The 26,459-nt window shown below is 37.4% G+C and overlaps 1 protein-coding gene across 3 annotated transcripts in view; it reads left to right on the top strand.

The window, feature by feature from the left end:
- The first annotated feature begins 4,046 nt into the window (after positions 1–4,046).
- The window catches only part of LOC145692823 (small G protein signaling modulator 1-like), a 564,802-nt gene continuing 542,389 nt past the window's right edge, over positions 4,047–26,459 (top strand). For all 3 annotated transcript variants that reach the window (XM_081768318.1, XM_081768320.1, XM_081768317.1), the window contains exon 1: positions 4,047–4,322. In XM_081768318.1, coding sequence (XP_081624444.1) covers positions 4,304–4,322 — 19 coding nt within the window. In that variant the 5' untranslated portion in view covers positions 4,047–4,303. The remainder of the gene's footprint in view (positions 4,323–26,459) is intronic.

Below are 26,459 nucleotides of genomic sequence, written 5' to 3'. Positions count from 1 at the left end.
TCACAGCACAAAAAATTGAAATACACCATTCGAAAGCAAATCATTTATACCGTTTGTACCGTAAAGTTTTGTTTGTACCCTGATAGTTTTCGAGAAAGAGGGGATGACATTTGCGGGGCTATCTTGTAAGCAAGATAGGCCCCATAATGTGTACTTTTTCCATGTCCATTAATAAGTATTATGTGTTTAATCATGTGAATTTATGTGTATTTAGAACTCTGGTTGTGCATATTCAAATTAATAGAAAAAGAACTGTTTGGGAATAACGTTAAAATTGAATCGGCGAGAGGGAAAACAGTGTGAGTCCAAAATAAGCCTTTGAGATAAAGGCAAAAATAACACTAAAGATGTAGAACTTCGAGTTGTAATGAAGAGCAGTACAATTTGCAAGACCTCGCACGTTACAGCAGAATGCTGTAATGTCGACTTACATTTGTGGCATTAACAAACAAACGTTCTTTCTTCAAATATCTCAAAATGCGTTTTGTGGACTAGTACTGTTTTTCCACTCACTGATTCAATTAAATTTTCTCTATTTCTGCCCTTTTCCGTAAGTAAATACCGTATTATTCAACAATGGCTTAGTTGCTTCGGCATTTGTCTATGAAAGCGGCGACCTTCTTGAGCCGCTAATGTGACAGATATAAACAGTTGATTTTTCAGTTGGTGTAAAACTGAAACGTGAAAGGACGCAGTTTAGGTGAGTAAACAGAGTTCTAAATACACATAAACTCACATGAATAAACACATAATACAGTACTTATTAATGAGCATGGAAAAAAGTACATATTACGGGGCCTATCTTGTTTACAAGATAGCCTCCCAAATGTCAACCCCTCTTTCTCGAAAACTATCAGGGTACAAACAAAACTTTTTTCAGTACAAACGGTACAAACGATTTGCTCTCGAATGGTGTATTTCGATTTTTTGTGCTGTGATACTGGGGGGCTATCTTGGCGTCAAGATAGCTCCCCCCCCCAGTTGACCTCTCAAGTAACCCTATAAGGAAAATGGTACAAATGAAAATATTTTCGGTACAAACAGTACAAACGTAGTACAAACGAATGACCTAGTCATTGTTTGAATTTTCTAAAGTCGGAGGGGCTATCTTGCCAGACGTAACCATTTCTCCACTCTAAGTTGAATCTTTATTGTTTGGAGTGTTCAAATGAACACCATGATATCATTGACATTATAATTAATTGTGTGTGTAATGTATTTGCTTATTACATACTGCATGCAAGAAGAAAGAAAATACTGATCATACATGAATTAAAAACTCCAACCGGAAGTAGGCTCAAATGTTGCAAACGGTGCGAGATATTGAAAAAGTAATTTCAAAAAATCTCCCCTTTACGGTATCTCTTGCCGATCTTTATCATTCATTTGTATCATTCATTTGTATCTTTCATTTGTATCTGTAAAGGGACATATACAGATGTGAGAAATAGCAAGGAGATTCATGCTCATATGTGAATGATGCGCTTTGTAGAGAGCGCAGGTTCAGCTAGTTATCTATAAAAAAAAAAATGTTTGAAGTCGTGCCAAGCCAAATATATTAATGCCTCATAAAATTATCATAGAAATAATTTTATATTAGGCAATGGATACCAGGATTAGGAATGGATGGAAATTTATTAGGCAATGGATGGAAATTCCGTAGTCTCACGATGAAGGGGAAGGTAATGGTAGATTATTTCTATCATTGGTAAAGGCGACTAATTTTAACATGTATAAGCAGTAACTTTTTATATGTACGCAATATCAAAACTAACAATGCCATTTACTCTTCTTATATTTTACAGATGACCTATTGATATAGGGGTTGTATACGTTCAGAAAAATAGGGGAAACTATAAGCCACAATACCAACTGTTTTCTGGAACAAATGTATTGGAGCTACGAATTAGAATAACAAACGAAAGCTTTTAAAAGCTACGTGATTTTGTAAAAGCAAATTGGCTGCAAATCCTCCGTGTGTGCCCTCCGTGCCTTAAGTTTATATCGGCACGTGCAGGATACAGAATGATCATGTTTGTATATTTTTTAAATGAACATTATCTGGTCGTGTACGGACACAACACGAAAATCTGCAAAGAAAGAAAGAAAAATATCTCTCTCTCTTATGAATCTATTTTCTTGACTTTCATAGAACATTATATGGGATGAACGTTAATTGCTATATGTAAAAGAATAACTACTAGTCATTGCTAGTTACTCAGTTCATGTATACGAGAATTGGAAGAAAGGTAGTTGTCTTCACCACGAAGGAGCAGACCCGTATCCAGGGGGTCTAGGGGGGGCCGGGCCCCCCTAAATTTTTGCTGACCCCCTAAAAGTTTTACAGTAGGCTTGCAAAAGTACTATAATATGGTGATGAACTATCATATGGTTCGATCGCCCCCCCCCTAACTTCAGTCGGGCCCCCCCTAAGTTTTTGGGCTGGCTACGGGCCTGCGAAGGAGTGCCAATAGGATGAAAGAAAGGCTTATTTAGCAACTTAGTTCTCTTAGACCTTTATAACAGTCATTGGAACGAGCGCGCTTTTGCAATATGGAAAAAGATAGTGCGATACACGTAAGCAAAAGGCGGGAAGGACAGTGGTAGGAGAATAATATAAGCATAGAATGGAACAAAACAAACGTTGGTAGTGTACGTGTAGTTACGAATCCACAAATTCCATAGCTACAAAACCATTGACTACACTCTTCATATTTTGCTTTGCCTGTCAACACTGCTGTTTCTCAAGATCAAATTTTCTGTCTATTCCTTCTCCTCTTCCTGTGGTTTACTGAAAAAATGAACAAGAAACTGTGTATTCACTTTAAATGACTACTTTACACTAGGTACGTCAAACTTATGACACGCGGGCCACTTGCGCTCCTTTACTCATTTTTCTGCAGCCCTCGGTTTACTCCAAGAAAATAGCAATATATATATATATACATATATATATATATATATATATATATATATATATATATATATATATATATATATATATATATATATATATATATATATATATATATATATATATGTGTGTGTGTGTGTGTGTGTGTGTGTGTGTGTAATTTACTTATTAAAATTGTAAGACTATTTTGCTTGTGTGGTTCTCAGAAATATGCAAATTTGCATGGTACGTGGTTTCCATGTTCAATAGTACGTGTCAGTGTGAACAACTTTTCTCACTTTTGAACAAGTCCCCTGATTCATATTAACAGACCCTGATTATTTGACCTCTGTTCTGAAAATTGACAGCTCAAGCGAACATACGAAAGCTGCTTGCAGAAAAAAAAATGCAAGGTTTCGAGAAAGAGTAGAGTTGATTTTAAGCTTAACGTCCCTTTCAGCAGTGTGCAAGGGCGCCCATTAAGGGGGGAAAGGTGGGGCGCTTGCCCCCTAGAAGAAATTGTACTTCAGAATATCGAAAACCCAATAGAATTTTTACATTAGTTACAGCAAAATTTGAAACAATATTTGAAGCGTCGCTTATACTTTCCCCCCTTGGAAACTACAACATGGGCGCACCTGGCAGTGAGGCTACATGAGACGAGAGCTACTGATTAACGTGGAATCCGAACCTCATGAACTCCCGCCGGGAATGGAACCCGGGTCTCCCAAGTAAAAGGCTAACCGCTTAGCCACGAAGGAGCTCCGAGAAAGAAATAATAGTTATCCATCCACTACCTAGAAACAGTTATCTTGTAGCTCTTATGTTGTTGGATGTTTTCATTAATTTCCAGATAGTGTCTCAGTCCCTTCTCTCGTTCAAGGTCTCGTATGGTTATTTTGTTTATTAATGAGAACTGTATGGCTTGAAAAAAACTGTGAAACACTATAATATCAGCTTTTGTAAATACTAGTATTGTAACTACAAATTAAGTACTAATGCTGCTAAGGACTTGAATAACATGGACATCAAATGGTGGCCTCCGATTCAATTGATTTCTTTACGCGACACTAGCGCCAATGCTGGCAAGCGCAAAAATTCTTTGGCAGCTTCGTGTGGTTATCATCTGTACCAGCAGACTACAGACGACAAATCGCGTACAGGTGGGTGTACCCGCGTTACGTGTTTTATATGTGTTTTAAACGTGTACATAGTGCAACAATTAGCTCAGTGGCATTGCCACTCTAAAGCACATACGAAAAGAAGACAGTAGTTTTCGTAAATCATAAACAAGCCATGAAGTGAAGACAGAGCTTATAAATAGCGAAAGGAGTCGCTATTTTTTCTCAAAAAATCGTTAAAGAAGAAACTTTCCCGTGGCCGGCGCTATATTGACAACAGCAGGAAAACATGGCTGTATCAAGTGCGGGTAAGTACAAAACACTTGTTATGTCCTATTGTGCAATATTTTACAAGCTAGGCTGAGAGGAAATGTGTAACACAGATTGTTATATGTGTGGAGTACAGCTGTTCCATATAATCGATCCACTAGCTTTTCGTAGCGTCTGCTACAGCCCCTCCCTTCGGCGCAAAATAAAAGCGTTATCATCACAAGTAAACAGAAGCGTGAGGGGAGGTCACGTCACACTACGTACTTGTACAATATGGTTTATAGAATGCCACAAAATGCAATGCCATTAGAATAGTTTTATGTATGAAAAATTATGGTTATGCGCTGTAATGTCAGTAGGAAATAATGTATTGTTTCAACGTAATGGATTTCGTTACGGAAATAAGAATAAAAAATATAATAGATATCAAAGGTCAGACACGTCAATGTTTCCTATTCCTTATTATTATTATTATTAAACCAGCATTAAACAGTAGAAAACACGAGTATTCATGCTTTGGAAATACAGACCGGTTACATAATACTTTCCTATAATCCATTGTTGGTAGTGTCGTAGCATGGCTCTTTTTCAGTGCATCCGTATTCTGTTAAGTACAGAAATGAAACAAAATACAAATCAAAAAGTTAACAAGATAAATTTTATTTAATTCCCTGTATAATGAAAAGGAAAAGAGAAAAATGTCACATTATCCTCAGGAAATCAAACTCATGTAATCATAACACATAATCACGAGTAAAGATAATTTTACACACCGAAATGTCACATTCGATACACACGGATGTGTAAAATATTTTTTTGCTCATTTGACTCCACTCAAATGTTGATCTGCATATACCTGTACTAAAGGAAATATAGGCCTATATCAATAAATTAAGTAGCTTAATGCAGTTCTTTTTCCGCACTGTATGCAGGGGCGTCATTTGGTAAGAACATGGGGGACAATTGCCCCCATAAGTTTGGGAAGCGCATATTTTTTAATAAATTGTATGTTAATATATTGACAAAAAACGTGAAACTCATGTCAGTGGACAATCTTGGCCTCTTCTACCTTGAACCCCCTAAAATCTGAAATGACGCTTCTAAAAGAGCATATTTTCAGTGGCGGATTTAATCCAGGGCCGGGCGCCTAGCCCCTCAGTTGTTTTAATGAAAAAATTGTTGAAACTATTATATTGTCTCTCTGTAGTTATTATTATATTGTATTCTCTGAACTTTGAATCTTGTTATGTTTAGGTGGTAGATAAGGCTTCTTATAGCTTTAACCTCGACATGTAAAACAAGTCGAAATAATAAATTATATATATATATATATATATATATATTACTGTATATATATATATATATATATATATATATATATATATATATATATATATATATATATATATATATATATATATATATATATATATTACAGTGGCGGATCCAGGATATGATCAAGGGAGGGGCTAAACCATAGCTTGGCGCTTTATCCAGTGTAAAACAGGATTGAAGTCCATTTTATCCAGTGTATACTTGAGGGTCAGGGGAGCTATAGCCCCTAAGAGCCCCCCCCTTGGATCCGCTCTTATATTCGAAAGTTTATAGTAAGCGTTGCATCTTATTCTTTATTGGAATTTTTTTGAAATATTACATATAGTTTCAGTTGCAATTTATTGTTATGAAATGTGTAAAACAATACTTGAGGTCCCCGTGCTCGTGGGTTTTCTCGGGGTTCTCCCGTTTCCTCCCACTTTCTACATTTCACTCATTTCTCATTATCACCGTCTCTTTTAGCCTAACCGGCATAACCGTGGGACGTTAAACTTAAAGATTTCTGGGTTCTGGCTGCCCCCCCCAAGTTTTTATCTTCTAGATCCGCCTGCATATTTTGACACATTTCCAGTTATGACAGTTAGTTTTATCCGTTGGGTGTAGATATGGAATGTTCTCAGTGCTTTTTCTTTTCTGGTTAAAAAAATGTTATTTGCTTTTACACGTTCTTAATACACAAGTATTAATGATACTGTACTTTCTGTCACATTGGCAACATTATTAAAACCTTCCTCCTTCATGATTAAAAAAAAAAAAAAAACTAATAATATATTTGAGTGATTGCTCTCTTACATGTTAGTGACCTCTGAGCATACCTTGTAATGTGTTTTTAAAATAACGTAAACAATATCTGATTAAAATTTAATCCATTATTATTATTATTATTATTATTATTATTATTATTATTATTATTATTATTATTATTATTATTATTATTATTATTATTATTAAGTAAATTCTGCTTAATTCGAATAAAGAATTTGCTCTTGAGTAGCCGTATTGTCACTTTTCTTTGGTGTATCTACAGGCCGGTAGCCAGCCCCAAAATGTAGGGGGGCCGATACAACCATATTATAGTTCCTCACCATATTATAGTTCATTTTCAAGCCTACCGTCAACCTTTTAGGGGGCACAGCAAAAATTTAGGGGGACGGCCCCATAGACCCCCTGGATATGGGCCTGTGTATCTGTACTAAATCCCGGGTTCTATTCTCAATTGGCTCATAAAATTTTAGTGTTGACCCAAAGTCAAAGGTAATTATGGTTACATATATTAACAGGTACGGTTACTAGACTGGAAAACCGATAATAAAATGTGACAGCTGATATTCAGGTTACATATCTCATAACTATTAGTTGCTTTTCAAGCTATAACTGAGGGATCGGTAGCTCAGTGGCAGAACGCTCATTATTAGTGCAGGGTGTCCCTTTTTATCCCACGGCCAGGCCCATATCCACGGGGGTCTAGGGGCCGCCCCCCTAAATTTTTACTGCCCCCTAAACTTTTCACGATAGGTTTGCAAATGAACTATAATATTGTTGGATCGGCTCCCCCTACATTTTTGGGCTGGATATCGGCCTGCCCAGGGCATGTGAATTTGTCGTGGACAACTCAATGTTTGTGGGTTTTCTCAGGGTTCTCCCGCTTCCTCCCACGTTTTTATTCCACAAATTCTTTGAAAATCATTCAGTTTCATTAACCATTTGTTTCTTTTAACGTACAGAACATAATATGGCAAGTAAAAGTAGAAATTTAATTTTTAGCCACGGATTTCCGTTTTTATAGTATTAAGGCGTTTCATGCAGTTATTGAAATAAATTGATAATAGCCGGAGTGCAAATGAAGTTTTTCTCTGTGTGTGTGTGTGGAGAGGAGGGTAATACTTTCAGTGTTCATTAAAAAGTTTAGTTTTAGATAACGCAATGTTATGAGAAAGAAGTAATGAGTACATTTCCAAATATGAATAAATATAATATTAAGGGATGTTGCCCGCGAGACGAGACGAGACGAGAAATGAGTTTTTCGTTTCGTCTTGTACATTTGTCGAATTTTCATCTGGTATCGATTCTCGTAGAATTCTTTGTTGTCTCATCTTGATTTTCGGAAGGCTATTCGTCTCGTCTCAAAATTTTCTTTTCTTATTTTGTAAATTTATGTACAAAATTTATGCCCTAAATTGCATCTAGAATTTTACCAGAATCAGGAGAGGTCCACGAAGTATGATGTAATATAACATTTAAGTATGTTATTGATATACATTATGTGATGACTCGCATGTCTTTAAACTTTGATAAATACCCCTAGTAGCAAGGTTGGTTGGCCCACCGTTGAGGATTGAGTGGGATTTGGTCAAAATGGTGGGTGATGATCAGTACGAGCCTACAGCGGAAAAACTTGCGTTGGCCCAACGTTGGTCAAATGTTTGGTTGACCAACCAACTATTCTCTCGACCTTCACGCAACGATACTAGAATTGACTGTTTTCCCAATCAAGAAGTACGATACTTTAGCATTGGCTAAATGTCGGGGAAACGCTCTTTTCGTTGAGAAATGGTTGCTAAAGTGGACAAATCTGACGTTGGGCCAACGTTGTTTGTCGCATCACCACCATTTCTCCAACGTTGGGCCAACAGATTTTGCTACTAGGGACTCTTCATTGTGTTTGCGCAATCATTTTATCAATTTATATTTTTTACTATGAATAATGTAACACCTAAGCAGTGTTTCGTGCACGAAACTCGAAAAAATTTTTCGTCTCGTCTCGAAAATAAGAAGAATTGTCAAATTTATCGTCTCGTCTCGAATTTGAAAATGCACTTTCTGCCTTGGGGGAAACACTGCTATTAAGTCTCGTACCAGCCTAGACAGAAGGGCTAACAGTGGCAAACGGTGGGCCAGTCAATTGAGGACGTTGGTCTTACGTTGTAATTGACCTCTTTGCAAAGCATCTACCAACCATCAGGAGTTCGTGAAGTTAGATGAGAAAGTAATAGGGTGTTGAACAGGGAAGGATATAGAATATTTTACTTAGGTAACGAAAACAGCGGTCATAAAGATGTTGGAATAATTCTTGGTAAGCGCTAGAGATCCGGGGTTTTGGGGCTATTTTTTAGACTTTCAGTCAAGCAGCTACTGCATCGTCACTATTTATCCTAGGATCATGGTTCATACCTCATTCTCTTCAGAATGGACCTGGCTTTCAAATGATACCACTTGCATGCTCATACCATATACCAGGAGCGGGGAAAATGATGTCAAAGGGAAAAATTTTTCTCGCACTTCGGGCCCCTCTGGAGCGGCCCTGTGTGAACGTAGCCGTATAAAAAAAATCTGATAAATAGTACTTGGTATACTGAATGTGTGTGCCAAATTTCAAGTTTCTATCTTGAACACCAAGGGCGGGAGAAATTTTATCAGGAATTCCCACCATGCCCCAAATTACCGTAAAACACCATGATCTCAGGTAAAAAATTTCCTGAGACATCCCAAATTACCCTAGGGTCATGTTTCGCCCATCATTATCTTCAGAATAGAACTGCCTTTCAGACGGTATGACTCACGTGTCTCCATCATGTATCTAAGGCGGGAAAATGAGGAAAAACGGGATTTTTTGGGTCTAAATATCCTTTTTTCAACTTTTAGCCCCCCTTGACACCCCTGTTTTAACGCAGAGATCTGAAAAAAATCTGGTAAATACTACTCGGTGGGCTGAATGTTTATGCACAATTCCAATTTTCCAGGTGCGAAAGTAAGCCCGTCAAAAAAATATATACCGACAATGTCCCATATTCCCGTATACAGAGGGAAATTTTTAAACATTCCCTGAGACATCCCTATTTACCCTATGGTCTTGTTTCGCCCATCATTCTCTTCAGAAGAGAACTGCCTTTCAGGTGGTACCATTCACTTGCCTCCATCATGTATCTAAGGCGGGAAAATCCCGTGAAAGGGATTTTTGGTAAAAATTTCCCTTTTTCAACGTTTAGCCCCTTTGTACCCCCCTGTTTTAACGCAGAAGTCTGATCAAAAATCTGGAAAATACTACTCGGTGGACTGAATGTTTGTGCACCATTTCAACCTTCTAGGTGCAAAAAGAAGCCAGCACAAAAATAATACCGAAAATGTCCAAAATTCCCCTATAAAGAAGTATATTTTGATAAAAATTCCCTGACACTTCCCTAATTACCCTAGGGCCATGTGTCGTACATCATTCTCTTCAGAATAGAACTGCCTTTCAGACGGTACCATTCACTTGTCTCCATCATGTATCTAAGGCGGGAAAATGAGGAAAAACGGGATTTTTTGGTAAAAATATCCCTTTTTTCAAATTTTTGACCCTCTGCATCCCCCTCTGTTTTAACGCAGAAATCTGAAAAAAATCTGGTAAATACTACTCTGTGGACTGCATGTTTGTGCAAAATTTCAATCTTCTACGTGCAAAAATAAGCTCGCCAAAAATACTTTACATACCCCCCCCTAAAAGGTATTACACGAAAATATAAATTTTACTTATGACGTCATCACCTCCTATGTCTCGACGCAGGAAGGTGTGAAACCATACGTAATGTCTTCTACAATGGCTCTGGACTTGAAAAACAAAAACAAAAAAAAAAAAAAAAAAAAAAAAAGATAAAAGAAAACGGACGAAAAAGCTCAAATAGGAGAGTTATAACGCAATGTACCATGAAACACCCGTATGGTACAAATTGTACCATGGGATCCCCAAAGGGTTAAAATAGAAGGTAGTGGAAGTAGAATTTGTTGATGATGTTAAGACTTTAAGGAAAAAAGAAGGATCTAGCGGTGATACAGACATACGCACCGACGACTTTGCAATCAAATGAAGAAGTAAAGGAAAATTATGAGAAAGTAGAAGAAATTTTAGACTGGCAGAAGAGAAGTGCGTATGTAATTGTAATATTTGCAATATTGTACTATATGAGTCAGAAACATTGATATTACGCAAAAATGATGAAAAACGACTCGAAGGTTTTGAAGTGTAGGTGTGTAGAAGAATGGAGAGATTGCTGGGTCGAGCGGACAACGAATGAGAGGGTCGTAAAAATAATGGGGAGAAAAGAACAATTTTAGATATTATTAAAAAGAGGAAGAGAAACTGTTTGGAACATTGGCTAAGAAGAAATTGTTGATGAGGGACATGCTAGAGGGTATGGTGAGAGGAAACAGATGGAGGGGGCGAAAGAGACTACAGTTAATGGACATTATTAACACAAAAATCGTACACGAAGACGAAGAGGTTAGCGGAAAGCCGTGGAGGATGGAAGTTTCTCAGTTGCGCCAATTGACTTGTAAACTACGCTGGGTCAAAAGTCTGAAACGGTGTCCCAGCCGAGTAACAATGTTTGCCCTACGTGTAATTGGCCACTTTGCGAAACATTTTCCAAGCATCTTAATTGTCAATGGAACCTTTACGAAATAAGTAAAAATGAGATCGCGAATACGAGATTAATACTGTTTAATGGCGACAAATGACTTGATGACCAATATACACCTTTAAACTATGCTTTAGCCAATGTACAGGGTTCATTATGAAATTAATGAGCATTGCTTTAGAAAAACTGTTTTATTGTTCCGATTGTTACGAATCTTTAAAATTCCTCAAAATACGCTCCTTCTGCATCGATACACTTCTGGAGACGTGTTTTCCACACCTGGAAAGCATCTTTAAAGTCCTCGGCTGTCTTTTAAAAACCTTGTAACATGGTCTTGAATGTTCTGCACGGAGTCCCAATGTTTTCCTTTGAGGTGTCTCTTATAACGGAAAAAAAAAAGTCACTAGGAGCCAGGTCAGGACTATAGGGGGTGGGAGTCCACTGGGGTTCTGCTCCGGGCCAGGAAGTCGACGACGGTGAAGGCGGTGTAACTTGATGCATTGTCGTGGTGGAGTTTCATTGAGTCTTTGATGTCACTTCGAACGCGGGCGACCCTGCGTTTCAGTCTCTTGGAACACTTCTAGATAAAATCCTGCGTTGACAGGTTGTTCTGGTGGCACAAACTCGAAATGGATGATTCCTCGAACATCGAAGAAGACAATGAGCATGGTTTTGATTCGGGATTTGCTCATGCGCGCCTTTCTGGGGCGGGGGGAGGATGAGGTGTGCCACACCACACTCTGCCTTTTGGATTCTGGATCGTATTCGAACATCCAGGATTCGTCTCCAGTTACGACCGAGTCTAAAAAGTCCGGATCACTTTCACACAATGCCAACAACTCCTTGCAGCGCAAAACTCGAAGTTCTTTTTGTTCGTTCGTCAACACCTTCGGCACAAGCTTCGCACAGGCCTTTTGCATTTGCAGGTCCTCGGTCACTATCCCATGTACCGCAAATGTTGACATGTTTAGGGTGTCCGCGATTTGTTGAATGCTCACACGCTGGTCTGAGCGCAACACTTCACGCACATGGTTAACGTTGTCGTCGGTCCTGGCTGTTGTTGGGCGTCCAGAACGGGGCTCGTCGGTGACCTCCTCCCGACCCTCCTTGAACGAATTGTGCCATTTTCCGACCTGGGATCTTGACAAACAGTCCTGCTTGTAGGCCTCTTTCAGCATCTGGTAAGTTTTCGCAGCATTCTTACCCAACTTGACGCAAAATTTTATGGCGTAGCGTTGTTCGAGCGAACCCTCCATCGTGCCGTGTTAACAACTTGTAAAAACATGCTTCACGCGGATTGACATGTACATGCTGTTACTGCTCTCAGCAGACTGACTCCGGGCGCGCTTGGAAGGACGGACCACCCAATACTTTTTCCGCGCCGGCAGCGCGCGCTGCGGTGGATTGTGAAGTCAGGGTAGCATCATGCTCATTACTTTGATAATGAACCCTGTATTTCAATGTGTTTGGAATTCCGGTTCCTGAAGAACCGAGCATTACCTCAAATATGCTGCTAGGGTAAGGTTGCCAGACGTCTCGGTTTAACCGAAACAATATAAGAACTTCTGAGATCAAAATAATAATAAGAATCAGAAAATGTTAAATTTAGACGATAAAAGAGAAAAGTTGATGGTTCAAAATGAATGGATATATAATCGTAAAATAAACTCAAATTTAGAGAAATTTTATCCATCTAACCTATTCTAGTTAAATTATTTGATGAGAGTGAACTGCGAATTTTACTAGGAGTTTAAAATGAATGCCAAAAATTTATTACATTAAAAATTCCTTAAGTTAAGAAGATAAACCTCTGTATGCGAACTCATTAAAATTAAGAAGCGAGTTTTCGAAAATTCAGATATTAATTGAGAAGGGGGCATGTTTTATATTTTTCTCCACAATTAAATTGAAATTGTCTTTACCATCAACACTTCAAAACAGCTGAACGATTTGAAATTAGTCCTCTGTCTGCCATACCGTACTCGGATTAATTTTTTAAATACAGAATGTCGAAGTTTTATGTGATAAGAATAATTTCTGTGCATTATAAAGATAGAAAATAGAATGTTAGTAACATGTTACGCTGAGAGGGGGGAGGGAGAGGACTAATAGTATCCATATCTGAGAATACCCGTGAATAGAGGAATCCCGTAATAATACAGGGTGGCCCAAAAGTAGGTATACACTACCGTACTGATCAGCTTATTGCATTTTATATCATTTCTTAATGTTATTGCCTAGTTTCTTTATTATTTGTTCTTAAAGCCTTTTACTTATACCTTAATCTCGGAACAGTCGAAGCAAATAAACCCTCAGCTTAGAATGTTAAACTGGATCAATGCGGTACTGTATACCTACTTTTGGGCTACCCTGTACATAATACTTACATCCTTACCGAGACAAAAAAAAAAAAAAAAAGTATGTTCGTGTTATGAAGATGTCCGTTAATAGAGTTCTAATTATATAAAGTACGCATATTTTAAATTTTGTCCCGCGACATTTTGAACTGATGAGATATCGTCCCGCGTGGTTCTGGGCAGGCAAGATTTTTGAAACAGAAAGTTTTTTACTTTGTAAAAGTATAAACTTCGCTTCAGTTAAACCTAATGCTAGCAAGCTTGGGAAAAATGTTCTATTTTTGACTGTATTTTGGTTTTGAATGTTTTTTTTAAATAGCTTTTTACATCTACGTGAAAGAAAACTGATTTTGCTAACGCAGCGTTTCCCAACCGGTGTGCCGCGGCACACTGGTGTGCCGCGAGGAAATTGAAACAAAATTATTAATTCTATAGCAACCAAATCGCAAGACAAGAAATATGTAAATGAAAATATAAAAAAACTGTAAATTTTATATTTCTGTTTCACATTACTATGAATACCTACAATGGAAAAAATTACTGTAATTGTAATATACTTTATTATTGTATCTGCATTACTGTGTAGCTGCTAAAGCCGTGCATCTAATAAAAAATATTTCTTGTCATTGTTATGACCATTATTGTTTCTTTGTTGTTGCAGACTTTTTCATAACTTGAAATTTTAAAATATCATTCAATCTTTTCGACAAAGTAAACATGCATGCAAATTACCTACATTTGTGTTTTAGAAGTGCAATATATTTGTTTGGTCGTTCGTTTTTAAGTGACCTTCCTTCTTAGTAAAAGATTGGATAAAGTTTTCGAAAAAAAAAAAAGTATATTTTTAAAAGCCTGAGTCCTATATTTCATTGCAATTATTTTCTAATTTTAAATTAGAGTAAAAAATAAGCATTAAAACCGTGATTGAGCTTTCTTCTGTGTGAGAAGATCAGTAATCACAGAAAAAAATAGCACGGTATTTTATATATACAAATTATAATATCTATGAGTGTGCTGCGAGACTTCAAGTTACACCCGTAGTGTGCCGCAACTTGAAAAAGGTTGGGTAACGCTGTGCTAACGTCACATAATTTACTAGTACAGGTACTCGTAAATTACGCGTAATTTGCGTAAAAGAAACGTAATAAGTAAATTACCTACGAAACCCTGCCCACAACATTATTTTTCCTCCAAGAAAGAGATGGATTACAGAACCATACCAACTCTTCAATGCTGACAGCTAACAGTGTTCATAAATTTAAGAAAAATTTCCCTCGCTTGATACAAAATTTTTTCCTTTTCTTATCAAATGTTCTCTAGTTTATTGAGTGTCCAATTCCTATGCCAGAAGTTATGTGATAAGAGAGAGATAAGAGTTAATTATTTAGGTATATTAAAGGAATTGCCAACTACATTTGTTTTGTTCGTTTGCTTTTATTTATTTATTACTTTTTGCTTCACTTTTTTCTACAGAAAAATACAAATACACCCAACCTCAATGGGTAGATCGCTTTAAGTAGAATTTGACGTCAACAAATAAAATTCAGATTAAAATAGGCAAAATTTTGGAAGTAGTCTTGTATTAATCGTGTGACGAAGGAACTGAAAGTACTAAAAAGTCACTTTGGCCCGTCAGAAAATAAAATGTGGCCAAAGCAAACTATATTAGACCAACAATCATGCGTAGATTTCGAAAAAATCGAAAAAAACATTTTTATGGCACTAAAAAATGTCGTTTAGTGCCAATCTGCTGCAGTTGATTAGTTTTTATTCTGCTGGAATAGATTAAATTATTTACTGTATATGAATATACACTGTTAACTAGTAGTTCGTAAATATCATTCATTTCTTCTAACAGTGAAGCATATACTACTTGTAAGAGTCTGTTTTTAAAAATATTTTTCAATCGTCCATCTTGCAATTTTGTCCAGGTCTGTACAGTATAAAATTTGCTTTGTACAGCGTGAGTACGAAAACAATCCCTGATTTGAAAAGCACATAACTTTAATACTAAAATTACTATTCTGCTTATACTTTCGAATTAGTTGTAGAAACTCACTAAAGTGTTGATGGTGTTGATTAAATTACAAATATGCGATGTGTGCTCCATCTCTTATGTGGGAACCATCGGGATAATAATTCAGTTCTAGGCAAATCTTATGAAGCGCAACTGATGTAATGGATTTTTTAGCTGCACTATGCGTTCCTGAAGAACTGGTAAATCTACTGTATGTACCTAGACTATTCATACTCCTGAGTGATTATCATGAATGTATCAGTGCAGTTATACATTCTAACACATCGGTGACGCTTAACAAGATTTGGCTGGAGCTAAATTATCGTCTGGATGGTTCCCGTGTAACAGGTGACACACATCGCATGTTTGTATTTCAATTAACAACATCAAAACTTTTTGAGTTTATGGAACCACAGGCGTCTCTAGCAAGGGCGTCCCCCCAAAATATTTTGAGTACGAGATAAGTGGATCAATGCTGAAAGTATTTAGATCTATATGGAGGAAGAAGTAAAAACATAGGCAGAACAAATGAAAGTTATGTCTGTTGTTAAACTTCCGCCTGACGTGTGCCACTTTCAAAGATTTTTTAAAAAAGTTACACTTCTTGGTTAGTCAAAGTAGACTTGGATAGTTACACACTTTTTTCATTGCTTAACCAGCAACAATTGAATTCCATAACGCAGAAAGAGTGGAGAAGGGAAGGAAAGGATGTACAGCAAGTGGATCTGCGAATTAAGAAGGGAAATCTATTATACTGTATACAAAGACAGGGGAATATACAATAGAAGCGAAGGTGACAAGAGGAATTAAAAAGCATATAAAAATTTGAATAACGTATATGAAGGTAAATTTGAATTAAATAGAAGGAAGCAAGGGAGAATATCGAAAATACAAATGGAGACAAGGGCGCCCATCAGGGGGGCAAGGGGACGCCCCCTCCTTTAGAGGAAATTGTGCTTCGGAAGATCGAAAACCCAATAGATATTTTAGAATAGTTACCGCAAAATTTGAACTACATTTGAAATGTCGCTTATACTTGCCCCCCCCCCTTGGAAACCACAACATGGGCGCCCTTGAATGGAGATGAGCCTAAATGAGCGAATTACGACTTGAGGAAGATGTAAAGAATACATTATGGAGCAGTATAATAGCAAGAATAAGCTGCATACTTTAGATATTAAAACGAGAGAAAGTAAGGAGGATGGTTCATTGGACAAGTTCACAAACATACTGCGTAACGAAAATGATAGATAATATACCATTTGAGTTTATTAAGAATGAGAAGAAGAGGGAAAATCAAAAGTTTAATCAAATCAAGAGTGTCATCGTAAGACTTCTTTCAGTGAGTTAAGATTTTGTTAGCTAAAATATCGTAATATATGAGGACTATAAAATTAGACTGCTGGAAATGCGTGAAGAACACCGGTGGGAATGTGAAGAAATCATATAACAAGGAACGGACATGAACCTGTCATCCGGACATCCGAATCAAACCTAGTCCATTCGATAACAAAAATATGTTCATGCACAAAAAATTAAGTGCCATGGACAACGGAGTAAGTTCCTAGGGCCCATTAACCCTGCAAGTATAAAACAAATCGTAGACTCGCAGTGAAATAGCTATTGTAGCAACACTGTTCATTGGAAAGTCAAGGTTTATAGTTCATTCCCTTCAGCATGAAACAAGCTTTCCAGAGGTCTATGTATTGGGGTCCATAACGTACTTGAACAGGGAAAATTGGAAGAATGTCGGGAAAATTCCCTCCAGAAATCCCTCCCATCAATTTTGGACCCCTCAGGAGTGATCCCTGGTAAACGCACACAATCCAAATGTATCTAAAAAAAAAATACTATATGAGTTAAGAAATGTGTGTACCAAGTTTTGTATTGATAGACGGAAGAGATACGAGGAAAAAAAACTTGTATACTAATACACGCTTTTCCCTCATACTCTCTACCCAGCGTCAATGAATGAACAGGATATAAAGATGTACTCAGTGACCTAGAGCAATTTGTCATCGGTAATCACAGATTCTCAAGAGATTTTTTTTTTAAAAAATCTCTGAAAGACCATGTCGTTAAATATCCATCAAGCTATATTTGACTATTCTTCGTTTTTTTACATTAATATGCCTAAGTGACTAGTTTATATACTTAAAACTTTTGATTCTAATTAGGGTACATTCTAATGCTAACAAGATATCAGCCTGTTTAAGGTCGCAGATCATGCAAGGTTAATGAGTACATCTAATATTTATTTTACATCTAAAAAGGGACAGAAGACATTTTGAAAGCCATCCAATGCTATCGCTCTTCATTCCATTAATAACTCATCAAGTTTCAGCAGAATATTTGAGGAGAAAACAAGAGTTCTGGTTACTATTCAATCCACTTAAAGTAAAAAAAAAAAAAAAAAAAAAAATGACATCGTACCACTAAAATGTCATACTTCATTAAAAAAAAATCATTCGAGGGACGTTTGATAAGTTCGTGATTTTTACAAGATAGCGCACTCCGATCGTAGGTTTGATTTTTGTAGTTTAAATTTACCATCTTCAATTAAGAATTTCGATTCTCTATTGTTTGTTATACTGTTGTTGACAGATTCTAAGCCAGATAAATATGTGTTTAGTATTTTAAATTAAAAAGACGTAGATTTTGAATTTTGTTCAAAAACACTTAAAAAAAAAAACTGCGGTTCAAAGGAAAAGCTTGAAAAGTACTATGGACTCTCTACTCCTTCTCACGGAATACTGCAAAAATGGTTCACAGAATTTCGTTGTTCTGCGAACACAAACGATGCTGAGTGTTTCAGGTGTCCAAAGAAAGGCATGTCTTCTGATTAAATGGTGGATAAAACAAGATAAATGGTGGATAAATGGCGGATAACGACATAATGTTTTGAAAAATCTTCTAGTAATGATACACGAGAAAGATAAGATGGCAAACATCTGAGGTAAAGGACTTCTTTTTTAATATATTCCTCATATATACAAAAGACTGTCCAGAAAGTACGGTAACAGACGTTTTGAAATAAAAAGAGTAATAGAATGTTCAAACCAAATTGTATTATAAACATTTGAAAAGGTACACTCTTACGCTATTTTTACACATAATCGCCATGGAAATTAAGGCATTTACCATACCGTTACATAAGTTTTCACATAAGGCATTTGCCATACCGTCAATACTGTCGCGGTAGAAATCTGCCACCTGCTATTTGAACCCCTGGGTTACAGCGACATTCACTTCGGCGCCAGTATCAAAGCATTGCGTAGCGGGCCATATCTTCTCAGTGGGAAGAAGTGGCAATCGCTCGGTGCCAAATCCAGGCTTTATGGTGGGTGATCGAACACCGCACATCGAAAACCATCCAAGAGTTCTCGGGTAGACTTGGAAGTGTGTGGACTGCGTTATCGTGAAAAAACTCATTATTCCATGTCCGTACGCTTCACACAGTTGGCGATGGACTTCAGTTGGTTTGTGGCTTTCTTGCAAACATAAACCTAATCACAGAACGCAGTTTACAAGAGACAGAATTTTCAGTTGTAGCGCACATTGCAACACGTCACAGAAAGCACAGTAAGAGCGTCACAGTCCTCACGCTATCACAACCGGATGCATACTAAGTGTGGCAACGAACGTTCTGACACCAAGGTGGCCACTCTAGCCCCGCCCACTGCCGCGATAGTCCAAAATGTCTGGTACTTTATGGACAGCCCTCGTATTTATCACGTAATCATTATCAAGATTTCGTGAAAATGATGTTCCGTCTTGTATGTTTCTACTAGAGGAACTCTGTCTCGTCTCGTCTCATGATCAATCCTAGCGAGGATTGGCGGTGTAAGTGATACAGTCGTTAATAAAATATTGTAAAATTACTTCGATAAAGGCAGTAGGTAGAGCAATTAGGCACATTGGATTTTTTACGACTTTTTATTATGAAAGTGTTATTACATACATATAAATATAACACACAAAGTTTCTATAATTGTGATCTGAAGACTAGTATAAAGGTTTTTATATAGTTTGTGTGGATAAATAGGTGTTGTAAGGCTCAGACAACCAAGAGAAGGATACTACAGAGCTCTAGGCAAGCTAAGAGGTAATGGTTTTGAAATTTGTAGTGTTTCAAGCAAGCATAGAGAGGTTGAGGTACCGCAGAGCTCTAGAGAAGCTAGGTGGTTGCAGTTAGAATTTTTCATTGCTCGAGACAAGCAAGAAGGTATTGAGTTTTTACAGAGCTTTAGGCAAGCTAAGAGGCTTAGGTTACGTTAGATTGTTTAGAGCTCTAGGAAGCTAAAAGAGAGATGACTAGTTAAAACTGATGCTGATGAAGATTTTACAGCTTCTTTTATAACCGGTCACTAGTGTAAAGTAACGGTAATGATTGTATTACCTCAAAAATGTAGTTATACACAGTACACATACTCACACAAGTAGTGATACACAGTACACATACTCAAAAATTGTCGCCAAAACTGTTGGCACATTTATCCCATTGCGATACTAGCCGGTCTATTCCACCCTTGAAGAAGCTAGTAGGCTGCTGTTGATCCAGGCCTGGACCCAGTCACATACTTCGTCGTCCGTTGCGAATCGATGTCCGCGAATAGCTTGTTTTAGAAGTCCAAACACATGGAAATCCCACAGTGAAAGGTCGGGACTGTACGGTGGATGTCCCAGTGTTTCCCATCCAAACTGCTGCAATGTCGTCTTCACCGCATTGGCCGTGTGTGGGCGGGCATTATCATCCAGGAGGATAACGCCATTAGACAACACGCCTGGGCGTTTAAACTTGATGGCTTGTCTAAGGTTTTGTAAAGTGGCTTGATAACGCTAGGCATTGATGGTGGTAACCCGTTCCAGGAACTCGACAAGCAGTGGGCTTCAAAAAGGACATCATGACCTTATCAGAACTGGTGTGCAATGCCTTTGATTTCTTTGGAGGTGGTGAAGTCGCATGTTTCCACTGCTTGCTCTGACGCTTGCTTTCCGGTTCAAAATGGTGGCACCATGTTTCGTCCCCTGTGACAATACGCGACAGAAAGCCGTATTCCTCCTCATGATAACATTGCAGATGACTTAAAGACAGCACCATTCGAGTATTTCGCTTTTCGGCGGTCAGTTAGTGGGGAACCCACTGCGCACAAATTTTTCGAAAGTTCAAGTGTTGATGCATTGTGGTGTGGGCGGTGCCCACGCTAATACCCAGTAACCGATGGATCTCGTCCATGGTGATTCTGCGGTTGTCCAAGATTAAATCATTTCCGATGTGATGACACGATGAGCCTGTCCAGGACGAGCATCGTCTTCCAGTGACTCGCGCCCCTCAAGGAATCTTTTGCGCCATTCAACAACACTTGCACGACTCAGACTGTACTCTACGTACACAACCTTCATCCGTCGATACATTTCATGGCCTCCAACTCCCTCCGCTGCCAAAAACCGAATCACTCGTCGTTGTTCCTGCTTACTCGCCTGCATGATCGGTAGTGGACGATAACTTGCGTGACCACCTTCTCTTCGGCGTGAAACCACACTGGCTCTATGCAACGTCAAACGGTGCGCACGCGTCAGTCTCTCTACCAATCGATGGCGCCACCATACCCACAGTTACGTGGTGCCACTTTACAAGTAAGACAAAGTTAGACGCACTGACCAGATTTCATTTGAATGTTCGTCATATATTTTTTTAGACAGTAGTGGCGCTAATGTTTTTTTTTTTTTTTTGGTCACATGAGTCGCATGTGGGAAATAGTACAAGACGCTACTGCCGGTTGTTGTCAAGAGGAGGCATTAGAGAATAATAGTGACGGTGTCACTTATGATTCTGAAGGTACTGAAGTAAAAGTAAACACAACTGCTATATAATGTGAATTGGGGAGTGAAATATACCGGCTTGTACAAGGAATCAGTGACGATGACAATGTTCCTCAGGACATTGATTCATCGTTTAATTTTTCTGTATGAAGTGAGAATGATGATGGATCGTGTGACGAGAGTTGTTCTGCTGTGAGCGATGCGAATAAAACAAATTTAACCGGTAAAATAATTTTCGTATTCTGACAAACTTTACAGATATTATTTCATTTTACCACGTATGCTCAGCTCCTGTACACTACCTTGAAGCACAAAATTATAGGGTCATAATTAAAAATTGCAACGAAATGTGAAAATGAATATACTTGTGTTTGGGAATCAGAACTAAGATTAAAGAAAAAGTACTTAGGTGTTGTAGCAATCTCGTTCTCCATCTATTTAAATGGTATTGGTTTCGAAATTTTAGTTCATTTTGTATGTTTTATAATATTATAAAATCTTTTGTGCACCCACCATCAGATATTATTATTTTCCACATGCAGATGACATTTCTAAGTTCTTGCAATCAGTTTTGGAAAAGGAAATCACAATTTAGAACGCGCCACCGAACCGTTCACAAACGAAATGCTTGGGCATTGTGACCACCCACCAAAAATATTTCGTACTAACCTATGCAGAAGAAAATTACTAGATCTGGAGAAAAAGTACTAAAATTTTATCAGCTTCCGTTATTTATCACATTTTACGATATTAATATCTTATTAGAAGGTTTCCGGCAGCTCCCTCTTTATTTTGTTTTCAGTCAAAATTCGAGAAAAACCATGCAAACCTTACAACCTTCCAATTTTGACTTTACATCCCCAAATCACTGTAAAAGCAGTAAAATAACACAGATATGACGAATATAGAGGATGTCGGGAAAACAGAAGAAATATTATAAAATGAGCTTTTTTAAAAAAATCGAGTTTTAATTCCTTAATAGCCTACTATTTAAATAGGTCACCAAATTTGTAATAGGGTCTATTGTTTACTGTAGTCATTTATTAGTTGGAGGAAACGATCGGACGGCACCTGTGTCCCACTTCCGCTCTTGTAAATACCACTGTTGAAAAAAGGAAGAAAAATGTTACCAGGAACACAGAAAGTTTCGTATATTGCCAAATTTTTATGAGATTCCTTTTTCTCTCCCAAATGTATTTATGAGAAACGAAGAGGAGGAGAAAAATACTAGATTTGTTGGTGAACGTACTAGAACACAAATATTATAAAAGGTACTAAATCTAGTACGAAAGTACTAGCGATGGTCACACTGTGCTTGGCACTGTGTTTATGGAAGCCTGCTCTCGCAGCTTGCCCACGGATGACGTCATCACAAAATCTTTTTTCCTCTGTTACTCGCTAATGACTGAACGTATCGCGATCAAACAAACGCTATTCCTTTTAGAATTTTCAACTCCACAAATAGAAATAATTTGTAAAAAAAATGCATTTCTAAGTTGAACTTCTCTTTTAATGATAATAAAAATGCTTGTTGTTTGCTTGTAGTAGTTATAGTACTAGTAATAAAAAACACGTAAAGTAAAAATAGTAAAATAAAACACGTGATATTGTTTACAAATAAAAAGCATGTGTAGGTGTTTACAAATATAAATTACGTGTAAAATATTACAAAACATTCTCCCAAGACATTAGATGTTGTTTTTTTTTTTTAAAAAAGAAAGAAAATCCTATTCTTAATACATATCTTAATGAAACCAATGAGTTTTATTTCGTAGTGCGAAACTATGACAGACTTCCCCAATTCAATACTTCCCCAATACTTGAAGTAGTACATCTGTAAGTATAGGTTGGAATAGAGGAATAAGATCAAAGATGGAACTTGTTCCTCGCACGCTGAAACACTATCAATACTTTACCGAGCGAAGTAGCTCAAGTGGTAGAGCGTTGGCTTCGCACTCGGGAGGTCGTGGGTTCGATTCCCGTTGCCGACCATCCTGACTGGGGTTTTCCAGGGCTTTCCTCAGTCCTACCAGGCGAATGCCGGGATGGTACCTACTAAATAGGCCCTGGCCGATACCTTCCCAAATCCTTTCCATTGTTATTGTTGTTGTTAGATATCTAGTGTAAAATTGCGTCTGAGCTGTATCTGATAATTGCTAAATAAATAAATAAATAAAAGTCATTGTTCGTTATATCTTACTATTTTGACTCTATATAGTTAAACTGGAAATGTAATTGATGTCTATCACTCCCTGTTGCATTAGAGATTAAATATATTTTTGTAATACTGAATTCACATAAAAATAAACTACGTGTCGCTATCTATTACCCCTTTTTTTAAAATTATATGCCGATAAACGTTGAAAGCGGAAGTGGTTACAATCAACCACTTCCGGTTCGAATAGAAGGTTAACGGAGGAGATGGGAATATATTCTTAGGACGCTGAATCAATTTCAAGAAACCGCTTCTCGATATCTCTTACTGATTTTTGATCTGATACCTGTTGACCAACGGACGGATGGACAAAGACGTTCTCTAAGAGTTCCGACACTCAAGCAGAATATAGTGCGGTAGTCTAAGAAAAAGCACTACATAGGAACGCTGAAGTTACCTTGTTTTTTATCATATCATTCTGAAAGAAAAGTGTTTTATTTAGGAACACAGGAATGTTTTGATTATGTTACTTAGTAGTAAAACAGTCACCAACAAAAACAGATCACATCCTTCTGAAATGGAAAATACTACGTAAGAACACTGAAATTCTCTTGTTATTAGTAGGGCTCGAAAATTGAAGACCTAAAAATTGCCTAAAAAGGACCTATAACAAGACCTAAAAATATCTTTAAAAAGGACTTAAAAACTGGAAAAAAGGATTTAAAAATAAGACCCAATTTAATGAGAATTACATATTTGATGGATATAATCCTCAAGAAATACAAGTTTCTGGTAGGTTAACGGTCTGTCCTGATTCCACAAACTGAAGTACTAACTAAAATAAGAAAACGTCCCTCCACTTACCCCCCCCCATGCTGGATGACATTGTTACGCCTCCTTATCTGAGTTGTGATTGTTGCAGATCTGGTCTTATCAGTCCAGTCGTTGAAGAATGTCTTATTTTTTGAATTTTCTTTACTAAAGAAAATATGTTTAAGAGGTGGTGGTGATTCGAGTTAATGGCCAGTAAATTTATTGTCGAAAGATGAAGGGCAAAAAACGACGTTAAGGCCTATTAAAAGCTTTATTAAAAAAAGACCAATAAACGAAAAATACGCCGAAAAAGGCAAAAAAGGACAAATAAATCCACCATTTTCTGGCTTACAATGACCCAAAATGAATATATATTATGTTAAGCCTCGTCTTCGGGCACTCGTAAAAAAAAAAAAAAAAAAAAAAAAAAAAATCAACTTCCGGGCCCTAGTTATTAGTAAAACAGGCATCAACTAAAACTTTGTACTTAAGAGCTCAGGAATGCTTTAATTATTTTAGGCGTTAATTACATCAGATCATGTCCTAAGAAAGAAAAAACTTAAAAATACTGGAATCATCTTACGTTACTACAAGGGCCATGTTGAAACTTTTAGATATTCTTTGAAAAGTTAATTTATTTACATAAAACCTTTTACAATTTCTCAAAATAGTCCCTCCAAACATCAATACTCTTTTGCATTCTTAAAAACCGAGTCAAATACTTTTTTTTTTTTCAATTAAGAAGTTTTATTATACGCTGCGATAACCTCCTTCGCTTGTTTAAAAGCGGCGTCTTTCAAAGCTTTATCTTGAATTTTGGGAACAAGGCAAAATCGCACGGAGCTAAAAGTGGAAAATAAGTCGGGTGAGTAGAACACGAATTCCACTTTCCTGTAGAAACTCCAAAATTTTCGTTGCTTTGTGTGGCCGTGCATTGTCGCGATGAAGAAGAAAGTGAGAGAGTGAAGACTTTTTTGGGGGGAGGGGGTAGATCTCCAAACTTCAGAGACATTCGGAAGGTAATAAGTAATGTTCCCTTTCTGCTGTCACTGTACGTGATCATCTAACTGTATGATTTCTACATGGCCAGTCTTAGAGAAAAAAAGATGCCACCATGACTTTACGCTCCGTGCATTTAACTTTCGAAGGTGGAGTTTCATTTTGAAAACATCATACTGTCGACTGCTGTTTTGTTTCGGGATCATATTGTAAATCCGTGGTTTCTTACCTGTGATGATATTATAAACGTCTTTACTTTGCCTCCTGCCAAAATCTTTTAAGCATATAGATGGCACCACTGCATGCTTTCATCTTTTTGCTCAGGTATAAGCACATGTGGGACTCAGCGATGCGTGGAAAAGCCGAGATAATCTTCTATTATGGACTGGACTGCAGGTGATCCAATATTCGAGGTCGACTGAATTTCCTCGTATGCGATCCTCTTTCACAAGATTTCTTACTGCTGCGAAATTTTCATCCGTAACTGCGGTGCTAGGGCGCCCACAGCAGAGGCTCATCTATCAGTCTTTGTCGGCCATGTTTAAATTCTGCAAACCAATTAAAAATGGTTGCGCATGAAGGGGTAGAATCCCTGAAACATTTTTCTAAACGATTACGACTCCGCTCTTGCGTTAAACTGTACTTAAAATAATAAACAATCATCGCACACAAATTACATTGCTCGAGCTCCATTGTTGCCGATCAACAGGCTCGAACTTATTTACACTTCCATCCCACTAATTTTCAAATAAACCTGGAGCCTTGCAGTTATACCTTGCACCACTAGAGGGCATACGCTTTTAAACATGATGGATTTTAGTATTAAATGCTAATATCTCAAAATTTTCGGCATGCCCCTCTTATTTATTAAGTAAACCAGGTGCTGCTGATATCACACCCTGTTCTTAAGCAAAAAAAAAAAAAAAAAAAAAAAAAAGGGTACTTGAGATTATCTTATTGTTTAATAATAGAACAGGAACCAATAATAACAGACTATTGACTGATTGATATACGTATGTCCTTTTTGTTCAAGGTATTTACGAGGCCGTACATCTTACGCTAAATGTGTAGACTATGAATGACTATACAACTCTTGGAAAGTAAAATGTTTGAGCAATATGACATCTGACATATTATTGCTTGTTAAAAGTGCGTCCACAACGTCAGTTGTTTTCTTAAGCTATTCGTGTTTTATGACACGTTTACTATGAGTGCCATAAAGATTAGCGAAAAAAAAAAAGGGATTGAAATTCACATTTAACGTCCATATCTCGTATGTCGTA

This window comes from Thermobia domestica, chromosome 8 (genome assembly GCF_964235325.1).
Source record: "Thermobia domestica chromosome 8, izTheDome1.hap1.1, whole genome shotgun sequence".
NCBI classification, from domain to species: domain Eukaryota; kingdom Metazoa; phylum Arthropoda; class Insecta; order Zygentoma; family Lepismatidae; genus Thermobia; species Thermobia domestica.
The sequence above is the reverse complement of the archived record's forward strand: the minus strand, read 5'-3'. Positions and strand labels throughout refer to the sequence as shown.